The sequence below is a fragment of the Pseudophryne corroboree genome, chromosome 1, assembly GCF_028390025.1.
Source record: "Pseudophryne corroboree isolate aPseCor3 chromosome 1, aPseCor3.hap2, whole genome shotgun sequence".
Lineage (NCBI taxonomy): Eukaryota > Metazoa > Chordata > Amphibia > Anura > Myobatrachidae > Pseudophryne > Pseudophryne corroboree.
The window spans coordinates 547,956,571-547,970,426 of NC_086444.1; the positions used below are offsets into that span (position 1 = coordinate 547,956,571).

Below are 13,856 nucleotides of genomic sequence, written 5' to 3' on the forward strand. Positions count from 1 at the left end.
GTGCGCTACCTTTAGAAGACTGTCAGAGTCTTCAGCCGCCGATTCTGGACCTCTTCTAACTTCAGCATCTGCAAGGGGGCCGGCGGCGCGGCTCCGGTGACCATCCAGGCTGTACCTGTGATCGTCCCTCTGGAGCTGATGTCCAGTAGCCAAGAAGCCAATCCATCCTGCACGCAGGTGAGTTCACTTCTTCTCCCCTCAGTCCCTCGTTGCAGTGATCCTGTTGCCAGCAGGACTCACTGTAAAATAAAAAACCTAAGCTAAACTTTCTCTAAGCAGCTCTTTAGGAGAGCCACCTAGAATTGCACCCTTCTCGGCCGGGCACAAAAATCTAACTGGAGTCTGGAGGAGGGTCATAGGGGGAGGAGCCAGTGCACACCACCTGATCGGAAAAGCTTTACTTTTGTGCCCTGTCTCCTGCGGAGCCGCTATTCCCCATGGTCCTTTCAGGAACCCCAGCATCCACTAGGACGATAGAGAAAAGTTGATTCAAATGCTAAAACCCCTCAAAAGGCTGTGTCGACCATGTGTGTCAACTATTTGCACCGTTCGTCCATAAGTACTGTCGACCTTTTGACCATGTTGACCTACTGCATACCGACCATTAACGGTGGACCTAATGACTGTCGACCTAGAGCTCGGATACCCAAATACCCAGGCAATAAAACTATTCAAATGCACAAAAGCTTTATGATGTCAAATCATGATGTTCCCTCATGTCTTGGGTCATTTACACTAAAAGGTTGAAATTTTATTTAAAAAAAAAAGTTAATATAATTTAAGGAATGACACGGAAGAGGAGTTATACATTTTTAAAAGTTTTCATATTTTTTCACATTTTTTAAATAATTTTTTACCATGATACTATAGCTATATTGAAGCACTACAGTCCCCCAATATATATGGACGTATTATCCATCAGAATGCTCTCTGGCTACATAAAACGGATTTGATGCTCTGATGAATCGTACAGGAAGCACAAAGAAGGAGCCGATGTGGCCAGGGCAATCTCAGCTGCTCATAATAAATGAGTCCGTGTCCGACACCTATTTGATTGCGCGAATGTATAATAGTCCCACTCCCGTCCTAATCAGTGACCGGAGGGAGCCTCTGAGTTACTGCTGCTGCGGTTGGGCGGGAAAGTAAGAGCCCAGCTGCGGAGGTGATTCGCGTCTGATGCTGCGTCCTGCGGGTTTCTTCCAGCTGCTGGACTGCCCGTTCCTTGGCGGCTGCAGTCGGCCTCACTGCCAGTTCCAGCATGTGTGTCCTAAGGCAGCCGGGGTGGACAGTGATAGTACAATTACAGCCGCCAAGCCTCCCAAGGCAGCCCTAGGTGAGACCCCTGCACCCACCTGTGTGGCTAACCAGTGCCTCACTGACCCCACCTGTGTGCCTAACCAGTGCCTCCCTGACCCCACCTGTGTGGCTGACCAGTGCCCCCCTGACCCCACCAGTGTGGCTGACCAGTGCCCCCCTGACCCCACCAGTGTGGCTGACCAGTGCCCCCCTGACCCCACCAGTGTGGCTGACCAGTGCCCCCCTGACCCCACCAGTGTGGCTGACCAGTGCCCCCCTGACCCCACCAGTGTGGCTGACCAGTGCCCCCCTGACCCCACCTGTGTGGCTGACCAGTGCCCCCCTGACCCCACCTGTGTGGCTGACCAGTGCCCCCCTGACCCCACCTGTGTGGCTGACCAGTACCCCCCTGACCCCACCTGTGTGGCTGACCAGTACCCCCCTGACCCCACCTGTGTGGCTGACCAGTACCCCCCTGACCCCACCTGTGTGGCTGACCAGTACCCCCCTGACCCCACCTGTGTGGCTGACCAGTGCCTCCCTGACCCCACCTGTGTGCCTCTCTGCTAGGTATGGACATTGCATTGTGATGGTTTGCAACCATCAATGTTTTTATTGTGATGGCAGTGGTTTTGCCATTTGATGGTGGCGTTCCAATGTTTGCCACCATTGTATGGTAAACATTTGATGGTGTTGTGAGGGTCCCATCCCTGGCTGGTTATGCTGCAGATGTTTTGCGCCTGTGATGCAGAGGTTTGTGCAAGAGCAAATTGTTGTTGTTTTTTTGCGTATGCGCAAATCAGGATTTTTTTTTTCCTATTTAATTCTATTGATGTGATGGTCTGTTACCATCGTATTGAAGGATCATTTGGTGGACTTCCGATGTCCATCTGTACTCCCACCTGTCTGCCTCCCAGTGTCTTCTTGCTGCAATCTGAGTGCACTGCAGATATTAGTATTTGGTCCACCGGCTTGTTTCAGGTAGGGATGGACATCGAAAGCCCACCATGAAATGATAGCTGGGTTTCTGCCATGAAATCTTTCAGTGCGATGGTAACTAACCATTGCATCAAAACTATTTGATAGAAAAAAAAAATCATATGACTTATGCATGTGCAAAACATCTGCAGTGTGGCCTGCTGAAGTTGGGACTTGGGGGCGGGACACGAAGTAAACATCAGAATACCATCAAATGTTTACCATTCGATGGTGGCAAACATTGGAATGCAGCCATCAATTGACTTAACATCAAATCAAAAACATTGATTGTTTCAAACCATCACATTCTGATGTCCATCCCTAGTTTCAGGTAGAAAATGTTTCACCGCCATTTGGTGTGATGCAGTAATGAACTGTGCCTATTTCTCTGACGTCCTAAGTGGATGCTGGGGACTCCGTCAGGACCATGGGGATTAGCGGCTCCGCAGGAGACAGGGCACAAAACTAAAGCTTTAGGATCAGGTGGTGTGTACTGGCTCCTCCCCCTATGACCCTCCTCCAAGCCTCAGTTAGGTTTTTGTGCCCGTCCGAGCAGGGTGCAATCTAGGTGGCTCTCTTAAGGAGCTGCTTAGAAAAAGTTTTTAGGTTTCTTATTTTCAGTGAGTCCTGCTGGCAACAGGCTCACTGCATCGAGGGACTTAGGGGAGAGAAGTTCAACTCACCTGCGTGCAGGATGGATTGGCTTCTTAGGCTACTGGACACCATTAGCTCCAGAGGGAGTCGGAACACAGGTCTCACCCTGGGGTTCGTCCCGGAGCCGCGCCGCCGACCCCCCTTGCAGATGCTGAAGATTGAAGGTCCAGAAACCGGCGGCAGAAGGCTTTTCAGTCTTCATGAAGGTAGCGCACAGCACTGCAGCTGTGCGCCATTGTTGTCACACACTTCACACCAACGGTCACGGAGGGTGCAGGGCGTTGCTGGGGGCGCCCTGGGCAGCAATGTATAATACCTTATTCTGGCTAAAAATACATCACATATAGCCCCTGGAGGCTATATGGATGTATTTAACCCCTGCCAGGTCTCAGAAAAACGGGAGAAGAAGCCCGCCGAAAAGGGGGCGGGGCCTATTCTCCTCAGCACACAGCGCCATTTTCCCTCACAGAAAGGCTGGTGGGAAGGCTCCCAGGCTCTCCCCTGCACTGCACTACAGAAACAGGGTTAAAACAGAGAGGGGGGGCACTTATTTGGCGATATGTATATATATATTAAAATGCTATAAGGGAAAAACACTTATATAAAGGTTGTCCCTGTATAATATAGTGTTTTTGGTGTGTGCTGGCAAACTCTCCCTCTGTCTCCCCAAAGGGCTAGTGGGGTCCTGTCCTCTATCAGAGCATTCCCTGTGTGTGTGCTGTGTGTCGGTACTTGTGTGTCGACATGTATGAGGACGATGTTGGTGAGGAGGCGGAGCAATTGCCGGTAATGGTGATGTCACTCTCTAGGGAGTCGACACCGGAATGGATGGCTTATTTAAGGAATTACGTGATAATGTCAACACGCTGCAAGGTCGGTTGACGACATGAGACGGCCGGCAAACCAAATTAGTATCTGTCCAGGCGTCTAAAACACCGTCAGGGGCGTTAAAACGTCCTTTTACCTCAGTCGGTCGACACGGACACTGACTCCAGTGTCGACGGTGAAGAAACAAACGTATTTTCCTTTAGGGCCACACGTTACTTGTTAAGGGCAATGAAGGAGATGTTACATATTTCTGATAATACCCTTTTTTGTGGTACTTGTAGTATGTGGAGTGTGAAAAAACTACATGTGGTTTTTCCTGAATCAGATAAATTAAATGAAGTGTGTGATGATGCGTGGGTTTCCCCCGATAGAAAATTATTGGCGGTATACCTTTTCCCGCCAGAAGTTATGGCGCGCTGGGAAACACACCTTAGGGTGGATAAGGCGCTCACACGCTTATAAAAACAAGTGGCGTTACCGTCTCCAGATACGGACGCCCTCAAGGAGCCAACTGATAGGAGGTTGGAAAATATCCTAAAAAGTATATACACACATACTGGTGTTATACTGCGACCAGCGATCGCCTCAGCCTGGATGGGCAGTGCTGGGGTGGCTTGGTCGGATTCCCTGACTGGAAATATTGATACCCTTGACAGGGACAGTATTTTATTGACTATAGAGCATTTAAAAGATGCATTTCTATATATGCGAAACTCTGGCATCAAGAGTAAGTGCGATGTCCATATCTGCCAGACGATGTTTCTGGACACGACAGTGGTCAGGTGATGCAGATTCCAAACGGCACATGGAAGTATTGCCGTATAAAGGGGAGGAGTTATTTGGGGTCGGTCCATCGGACCTGGTGGCCACGGCAACAGCTAGAAAATCCACCTTTTTTACCCCAAGTCACATCTCAGCAGAAAAAGACAGTCTTTTCAGCCTCAGTCCTTTCGTCCCCATAATATCTGCTCAGGGATAGAGGTAAGGGAAGAAGACTGCAGCAGGCAGCCCATTCCCAGGAACAGAAGCCTTCCACCGCTTCTGCCAAGTCCTCAGCATGACGCTGGGGCCGTACAAATAGGTGCGGTGGGGGGTCGTCTCAAGAGTTTCAGCACGCAGTGGGCTCACTCGCAAGTGGACCCCTGGATCCTACAAGTAGTATCCCAGGGGTACAGATTGGAAATTCGAGACGTCTCCCCCTCGCAGGTTCCTGAAGTTTGCTTTACCAACGTCTACCTCCGACAGGGAGGCAGTATTGGAAACAATTCACAAGCTGTATTCCCAGCAGGTGATAATCAAAGTACCCCTCCTACAACAAGTAAAGGGGTATTATTCCACACTATATTGTGGTACTGAAGCCAGACGGCTCGGTGAGACCTATTCTAAATGGAGTCACTCAGAGCAGTGATAGCGAACCAGGAAGAAGGGGACTATATGGTGTCCCTGGACATCAAGGATGCTTACCTCCATGTCCAAATTTGCCCTTCTCACAAAGGGTACCTCAGTTTCGTGGTACAAAACTGTCACTATCAGTTTCAGACGCTGCCGTTTGGATTGTCCACGGCACCCCGGGTCTTTACCAAGGTAATGGCCGAAATGATGATTCTTCTTCAAAGATAAGGCGTCTTAATTATCCCTTACTTGGACGATCTCCTGATAAGGGCAAGGTCCAGAGAACAGTTGGAGGTCGGAGTAGCACTATCTCAAGTAGTTCTAAGACAGCACGGGTGGATTCTAAATATTCCAAAATCGCAGCTGTCTCCGACGACACGTCTGCTGTCCCTAGGGATGATTCTGGACACAGTCCAGAAAAAGGTGTTTCTCCCGGAGGAGAAAGCCAGGGAGTTATCCGAGCTAGTCAGGAACCTCCTAAAACCAGGAAAAGTGTCAGTGCATCATTGCACAAGGGTCCTGGGAAAAATGGTGGCTTCTTACGAAGCGATTCCATTCGGCAGATTTCACGCAAGAACTTTTCAGTGGGATCTGCTGGACAAATAGTCCGGATCGCATCTTCAGATGCATCAGCGGATAACCCTGTCTCCAAGGACAAGGGTGTCTCTTCTGTGGTGGCTGCAGAGTGCTCATCTACTAAAGTGCCACAGTTATGCATTCAGGACTGGGTCCTGGTGACCACGGATTCCAGCTTGAAAGGCTGGGGAGCAGTCACACAGGGAAAACATTTCCAGGGAGTGTGATCAAGTCTGGGGACTTCTCTCCGCATAAATATACTGGAGCTAAGAGCAATTTACAATGCTTTAAGCTTAGCAAGACCTCTGCTTCAAGGTCAGCCGGTATTGATCCAGTGGGACAACATCACGGCAGTCGCCCACGTAAACAGACAGGGCGGCACAAGAAGCAGGAGGACAATGGCAGAAACTGCAATGATTCTTCGCTTGGCGGAAAAACATGTGATAGCACTGTCAGCAGTTTTCATTCCGGGAGTGGACAACTGGGAAGCAGACTTCCTCAGCACGACCTCCACCCGGGAGAGTGGGGACTTCATCGAGAAGTTGTTTCCACATGATTGTGCACCGTTGGGAAAGACCAAAGGTGGACATGATGGCGTCCCGCCTGAACAAAAAACTGGACAGGTATTGCGCCAGGTCAAGAGATCCTCAGGAAATAGCTGTGGACGTTCTGGTAACACCATGGGTGTACCAGTCGGTGTATGTGTTCCCTCCTCTGCTTCTCATACCAAAGGTACTGAGAATTATAAGACGTAGAGGAGTAAGAACTATACTCGTGGCTCCGGATGGGCCAAGAAGGACTTGGTACCCGGAACTTCATGAGATGCTCACAGAGGACTCAGGGCCTCTGCCGATAAGAAGGGTCTTGCTTCAGCAAGTACCATGTCTGTTCCAAGACTTACCGCGGGTGCGTTTGACGGCATGGCGGTTGAACGCCGGATCCTAAGGGAAAAAAAAGGCATTCCGGAAGAGGTCATTCCTACCCTGGTCAAAGCCAGGAAGGAGGTGACCACACAACATTATCACCACATGTGGCGAAAATATGTTGCGTGGTGAGGCCAGGAAGGCCCCACGAAGAAATTTCAACTCGGTCGATTCCTGCATTTCCTGCAAACAGGAGTGTCTATGGGCCTCAAATTGGGGTCCATTAGGGTTCAAATTTCGGCCCTGTCTATTTTCTTCCAGAAAGAATTGGCTTCAGTTCCTGAAGTCCAGAAATTTGACAAGGGAGTACTGCATATACAACCCCCTTTTGTGCCTCCAGTGGCACTGTGGGATCTCAACGTAGTCCTGGGATTCCTCAAATCACGTTGGTTTAAACCGCTCAAATCTGTGGATTTGAAATATCTCACATGGAAAGTGACCATGATGTTGGCCCTGGCCTCGGCCAGGCGAGTGTCAGAATTGGCGGCTTTGTCTCACAAAAGCCCATATCTGATTGTCCATTCGGACAGGGCAGAGCTGCGGACTCGTCCCCAGTTTCTCCCTAAGGTGGTGTCAGCGTTTCATCTGAACCAGCTTATTGTGGTACCTGCGGCTACTAGAGACTTGGAGGACTCCAAGTTGCTAGATGTTGTCAGGGCCCTGAAAATATAGATTTCCAGGACGGCTGGAGTCAGGAAAACTGACTTGCTGTTATCCTGTATGCACCCAAAAAACTGGGTGCTCTTGCTTCTAAGCAGACGATTGCTAGTTGAATGTGTAGTACAATTCAGCTTGCACATTCTGTGGCAGGACTGCCACAGCCAAAATATATAAATGCCCATTCCACAAGGAAGGTGGGTTCATCTTGGGCGACTGCCCGAGGGGTCTCGGCTTTACAACTTTGCCGAGCTGCTACTTGGTCAGGGGCACACCCTGGCTGAGGAGGACCTGGAGTTCTCTCACTCGGTGCTGCAGAGTCATCCGCACTCTCCCGCCCGTTTGGGAGCTTTGGTATAATCCCCATGGTCCTGACGGAGTCCCCAGCATCCACTTAGGACGTCAGAGAAAATAAGATTTTACTTACCGATAAATCTATTTCTCGTAGTCCGTAGTGGATGCTGGGCGCCCATCCCAAGTGCGGATTGTCTGCAATACTTGTACATAGTTATTGTTACAAAAAAATCGGGTTGTTATTGTTGTGAGCCGTCTGTTCAGAGGCTCCTACGTTTGTCATACTGTTAACTGGGTTTAGATCACAAGTTATACGGTGTGATTGGTGTGGCTGGTATGAGTCTTACCCGGGATTCAATATCCTTCCTTATTGTGTACGCTCGTCCGGGCACAGTATCCTAACTGAGGCTTGGAGGAGGGTCATAGGGGGAGGAGCCAGTACACACCACCTGATCCTAAAGCTTTAGTTTTGTGCCCTGTCTCCTGCGGAGCCGCTAATCCCCATGGTCCTGACGGAGTCCCCAGCATCCACTACGGACTACGAGAAATAGATTTATCGGTAAGTAAAATCTTATTTTTTCCTCAAACTATTCTAGGTTTTAAAGAATTACCTAGAAATATTTAATTTTGAGAACTTACCAACTACACAATTGAATCGCTTAAGCAATATATGCAATTCTTACTATTTGTTCTTATTGTTTGGGCTTTGAGATAAATTGTTGCATTTAAAATGAAACGCTGCAAGGTATATTCTACAGTGAAATTGTTATGCTGGGGATTGTAGTATTAATAGGTCCATTGAGTTTCAGTAGCTTTGTGATCAAACTTAGCAGCTGACCGTCAGTTTGAACCCTATTTTGAAGATTGATGGCTTGTGACACTGCTGAAGTTTCTCTAACGTCCTAGAGGATGCTGGGGACTCCGTAAGGACCATGGGGATAGACGGGCTCCGCAGGAGACATGGGCACTTTAAGAAAGACTTTAGATCTGGGTGTGCACTGGCTCCTCCCTCTATGCCCCTCCTCCAGACCTCAGTTTAATACTGTGCCCAGAGGAGACTGGGTGCTTTTCAGAGAGCTCTCCTGAGCTTGCTGACAAAGTATTTTGTTAGGTTTTTTATTTTCAGGGAGCACTGCTGGCAACAGACTCCCTGCATCGAGGGACTGAGGGGAGAGAAGCAGCCCTACTCTGAGTGCAAGGGCCTGCTTCTTAGGCTACTGGACACCATTAGCTCCAGAGGGATTGGTACGCAGGATCTCACCCTAGCCGTCCGTCCCAGAGCCGCGCCGCCGTCCCCCTCGCAGAGCCGGAAGATAGAAGCCGGGTGAGTATGTCAAGTAAAGAAGACTTCAGAGGCGGCAGAAGACTTCATGATCTTCACTGAGGTAATGCACAGCACTGCAGCTGTGCGCCATTGCTCCCATACACCTCACATACTCCGGTCACTGTAAGGGCGCAGGGGGGCGCCTTGGGCAGCAATATAAACCTCTTATTTGGCAAAAGAGAGCATATATACAGCTGGACACTGTATATATGCATGAGCCCCCGCCAATTTTACACTTTTAGCGGGACTGAAGCCCGCCGCCGAAGGGGCGGGGCTACTCCCTCAGCACTCACCAGCGCCATGTTTTTCTCCACAGCACCGCTGGGAGGAAGCTCCCCGGACTCTCCCCTGCTGATACCACGGTAGATGAGAGGGTTTTAAAGAGGGGGGAGCACATAATTCGGCGCAGATAATAACAGCAGCGCTACAGGGTAAACATTAAATTGCTGTGTTTTTTCCTGGGTCATATAGCGCTGGGGTGTGTGCTGGCATACTCTCTCTCTGTCTCTCCAAAGGGCCTTGTGGGGGAACTGTCTTCAGAAAGAGCATTCCCTGAGTGTGTGGTGTGTTGGTACGTGTGTGTCGACATGTCTGAGGTAAAAGGCTCTCTTAAGGAGGAGATGGAGCAAATGTGTGGTGTCTCCGTCGACAACGTCGACACCTGAATGGATATGTGAAATTACCGTAAGTGCTAAGATAAATTTATTGCACAGAAGATTAGAGAACAGACAGGGAATCTACCTATGTCTGTCCCTATGTCGCAGAGACCTTCAGAGTCTCGCAACGCTCACTATCCAAAATAATAGACACTGATATCGACACGGAGTCTGACTCCAGTGTCGACTACGATAATGCAAAGTACAGCCAAAACTGGCAGCAAAGTATTCAATATATGATTATTGTAATAAAAGATGTTTTGCATATCACTGATGACTCATCTGTCCCTGACACGAGGGTACACATGTTTAAGGGGAAGAAAGCTGAGGTAAATTTCCCTCTCATGAAGAAAAAGAGCGTGAATCTCCAGACAAGAAACTGCAGCTTCCCTCAAAGAATTCTCAGGTAGTATCATTTCCCTACTAGGGCCAGGATACGATGGGAATCTTCCCCCTAGGGTGGATTGACACGTTTACCCAAAAGGTAGAGCTGACTTAACAGCTATCCTCAGGGATCCTGCAGATAGCATGCAGTAAAAGTACTATGAAGTCCATTTACACACATTCTGGTACACTACTCAGACCGGCAATTGCGTCGGCCTGGGTGTGTAGTGCTGTAGCGGCATGGACGGATACCTTATCTGAGGAGATTGATACCCTAGATAGGGGTACTATTTTATTGACCCTGGGGCATATAAAAGATGCTGTCCTATATATGAGAGATTCTCAAAGAGACATTAGTCTATTGGGTTCTAGAATAAACGCTATGTCGATTTCTGCCAGAAAAGTCCTATGGACACTGCAATGGACTGGTGATGCCGACTCAAAACGGCATATGGAGTTTTTACCTTACAGGGGTGAGGGATTGTTTGGGGAAGGTCTCTCGGACCTAGTCTCCACAGCTACAGCTGGAAAATCAAAATTTTTGCCTTATATTCCCTCACAGCCTAAGAGCGCCGCATTATCAAATGCAGTCCTTTCGATCACAAAGAAACAAAGTGCGAGGTGCGTCCTTTCTTGCCAGAGGTAGGGGCAGAGGAAAGAAGCTGCACAACACAGCTAGTTCCCAGGAACAGAAGTCCTCCCCGGCCTCTACAAAATCCACCGCATGACGCTGGGGCTCCACTGGCGGAGTCCGGCCCAGGGGGGGCACGTCTTCGGATTTTCAGCCACATCTGGGTTCACTCCCAGGTGGATCCCTGGGCAATAGAAATTGTTTCTCAGGGTCACAAGCTGGAATTCGAAGAGGTGCCTCCTCGACGATTTTTCAAATCGGCCCTACCAGCTTCTCCCCAAGAAAGGGAGATAGTGTTAAATGCAATACAAAAATTGTATCTTCAACAGGTGGTGGTCAAGGTTCCCCTCCTTCAACAGGGAAGGGGATATTACTCGACCATGGTTGTAGTCCCGAAACCGGACGGTTCGGTCGGACCCATTTTAAATGTAAAATCCCTTAACCTATACTTGAAAAGGTTCAAGATGGAATCGCTAAGAGCGGTCATCGCAAGCCTGGAAGGGGGGGATTTTATGGTGTCTCTGGACATAAAGGATGCATACCTTCATGTCCCCATTTATCCACCTCATCAGGCGTACCTCAGATTTGCGGTACAGGATTGTCATTACCAATTTCTCTAACGTCCTAAGTGGATGCTGGGGACTCTGTAAGGACCATGGGGAATAACGGCTCCGCAGGAGACTGGGCACATCTAAAGAAAGCTTTAGGACTATGTGGTGTGCACTGGCTCCTCCCCCTATGACCCTCCTCCAAGCCTCAGTTAGATCTCTGTGCCCGAACGAGAAGGGTGCACACTAGGGGCTCTCCTGAGCTTCTTAGTGAAAGTTTTAGTTTAGGTTTTTTATTTTCAGTGAGACCTGCTGGCAACAGGCTCACTGCATCGAGGGACTAAGGGGAGAAGGAGCGAACTCACCTGCGTGCAGAGTGGATTGGGCTTCTTAGGCTACTGGACATTAGCTCCAGAGGGACGATCACAGGCCCAGCCTGGATGGGTCCCAGAGCCGCGCCGCCGGCCCCCTTACAGAGCCAGAAGAGCAGAAGAGGTCCGGAAAATCGGCGGCAGAAGACGTCCTGTCTTCAATAAGGTAGCGCACAGCACCGCAGCTGTGTGCCATTGCTCTCAGCACACTTCACACTCCGGTCACTGAGGGTGCAGGGCGCTGGGGGGGAGCGCCCTGAGACGCAATAATAAACACCTTGGATGGCAAAAGAATGCATCACATATAGCTCCTGGGCTATATGGATGCATTTAACCCCTGCCAAAATGCATAGAAAAACGGGAGATAGCCTCCGCCCCCTTATCGGCGGCCTTATCTCCTCAGCACACTGGCGCCATTTTCCCTCACAGCTCCGTTGGAGGGAAGCTCCCTGTCTCTCCCCTGCAGTCACTACACTACAGAAAGGGTTAAAAAAGAGAGGGGGGGCACTAATTACGCGCAGTATTAAATAAAACAGCAGCTATAAGGGGAAAAACACTTATATAAGGTTATCCCTGTGTATATATATATAGCGCTCTGGTGTGTGCTGGCAAACTCTCCCTCTGTCTCCCCAAAGGGCTAGTGGGGTCCTGTCCTCTATCAGAGCATTCCCTGTGTGTGTGCTGTATGTCGGTACATTTGTGTCGACATGTATGAGGAGAAAAATGATGTGGAGACGGAGCAGATTGCCTGTAATAGTGATGTCACCCCCTAGGGGGTCGACACCTGAGTGGATGAACTGTTGGAAGGAATTACATGACAGTGTCAGCTCTGTATAAAAGACAGTGGTTGACATGAGACAGCCAGCTACTCAGCTTGTGCCTGTCCAGACGTCTCATAGGCCGTCAGGGGCTCTAAAGCGCCCGTTACCTCAGATGGCAGTTATAGACGCCGACAAGGATACTGACTCCAGAGTCGACGGTGAAGAGACAAATGTGACTTCCAGTAGGGCCACACGTTACATGATTGAGGCAATGAAAAATGTTTTACACATTTCTGATAATACGAGTACCACCAAAAAGGGGTATTATGTTCAGTGAGGAAAAACTACCTGTAGTTTTCCTGAATCTGAGAAATTAAATGAGGTGTGTGATGATGCGTGGTTTTCCCCCGATAACTGATAATTTCTAAAATGTTATTGGCATTATATCCTTTCCCGCCAGAGGTTAGGGTGCGTTGGGAAACACCCCCTAGGGGGGATAAAGCGCTCACACGCTTGTAAGGGCTCTACCCTCTCCTGAGATGGCTGCCCTTAAGGATCCTGCTGATAGAAAGCAGGAGGGTATCCTAAAATGTATTTACACACATACTGGTGTTATACTGCGACCAGCAATCGCCTCAGCCTGGATGTGCAGTGCTGGGTTGGTGTGGTCGGATTCCCTGACTGAAAATATTGATACCCTAGATAGGGACAGTATATTATTGCCTATAGAGCATTTAAAAGATGCATTTCTATATATGCGTGATGCACAGCGGAATATTTGCCGACTGGCATCAAGTCTAAGTGCGTTGTCCATTTCTGCCAGTAGAGGGTTATGGACACGACAGTGGTCAGGTGATGCGGATTCCAAACGGCATTTGGAAGTATTGCCTTATTAAGGGGAGGAGTTATTTGGGGTCGGTCTTTCAGACCTGGTGGCCACGGCAACAGCTGGGAAATTCACGTTTGTACCCCAGGTCGCCTCTCAACATGAGAAGACGCCGTATTATCAGGCGCAGTCTTTTCATGGACAAGCGGGCAAACGATTACTCATTTCTGCCCCGTGACAGAGGGAGAGGAAAAAGGCTGCAGAAATCAGCCAGTTCCCAGGAACAGAAACCCTCTCCCGCCTCTGCCAAGCCCTCAGTATGACGCTGGGGCTTTACAAGCAGAATCAGGCACGGTGGGGGGCCCGTCTCAATGAATTTCAGCGCGCAGTGGGCTCACTCGCAAGTAGACCCCTGGATCCTTCAGGTGATATCTCAGGGGTACAAATTAGAATTCGAGACGTCTCCCCCTCGCCGTTTCCTAAAGTCGGCTTTACCAATGTCTCCTTCTGACAGGGAGACTGTTTTGGAAGCCATTCACAAGCTGTATTCCCAGCAGGTGATAACAAGGTACCCCTCCTGCAACAGGGAACGGGGTATTATTTCACACTGTTGTGGTACCGAAGCCGGACGGCTCGGTGAGACCGATTCTAAATCTAAAATCTTTGAACACTTACATACAGAGGTTCAAATTCAAGATTGAGTCACTCAGAGCAGTGATTGCGAACCTGTTAGAAGGGGACTACATGATGTCTCGGG

General features: G+C 49.4%; 1 protein-coding gene across 5 annotated transcripts in view; it reads left to right on the forward strand.

The window, feature by feature from the left end:
- LOC134898490 (RNA exonuclease 1 homolog) overlaps positions 1 to 13,856 on the forward strand; it is a 279,518-nt gene that overhangs the window by 31,032 nt on the left and 234,630 nt on the right. For 3 of the 5 annotated variants that reach the window (XM_063914099.1, XM_063914101.1, XM_063914098.1), the window contains exon 1: positions 1,042 to 1,333. The exons of 1 other annotated variant lie outside the window; for it this stretch is intronic. In XM_063914099.1, the coding sequence (XP_063770169.1) occupies positions 1,177 to 1,333 (157 nt within the window). In that variant the 5' untranslated portion in view covers positions 1,042 to 1,176. Of the gene's footprint in view, positions 1 to 1,041; positions 1,334 to 13,856 lie in introns of those variants that run through there. One more of the 5 variants, XM_063914097.1, reaches the window with a different exon arrangement.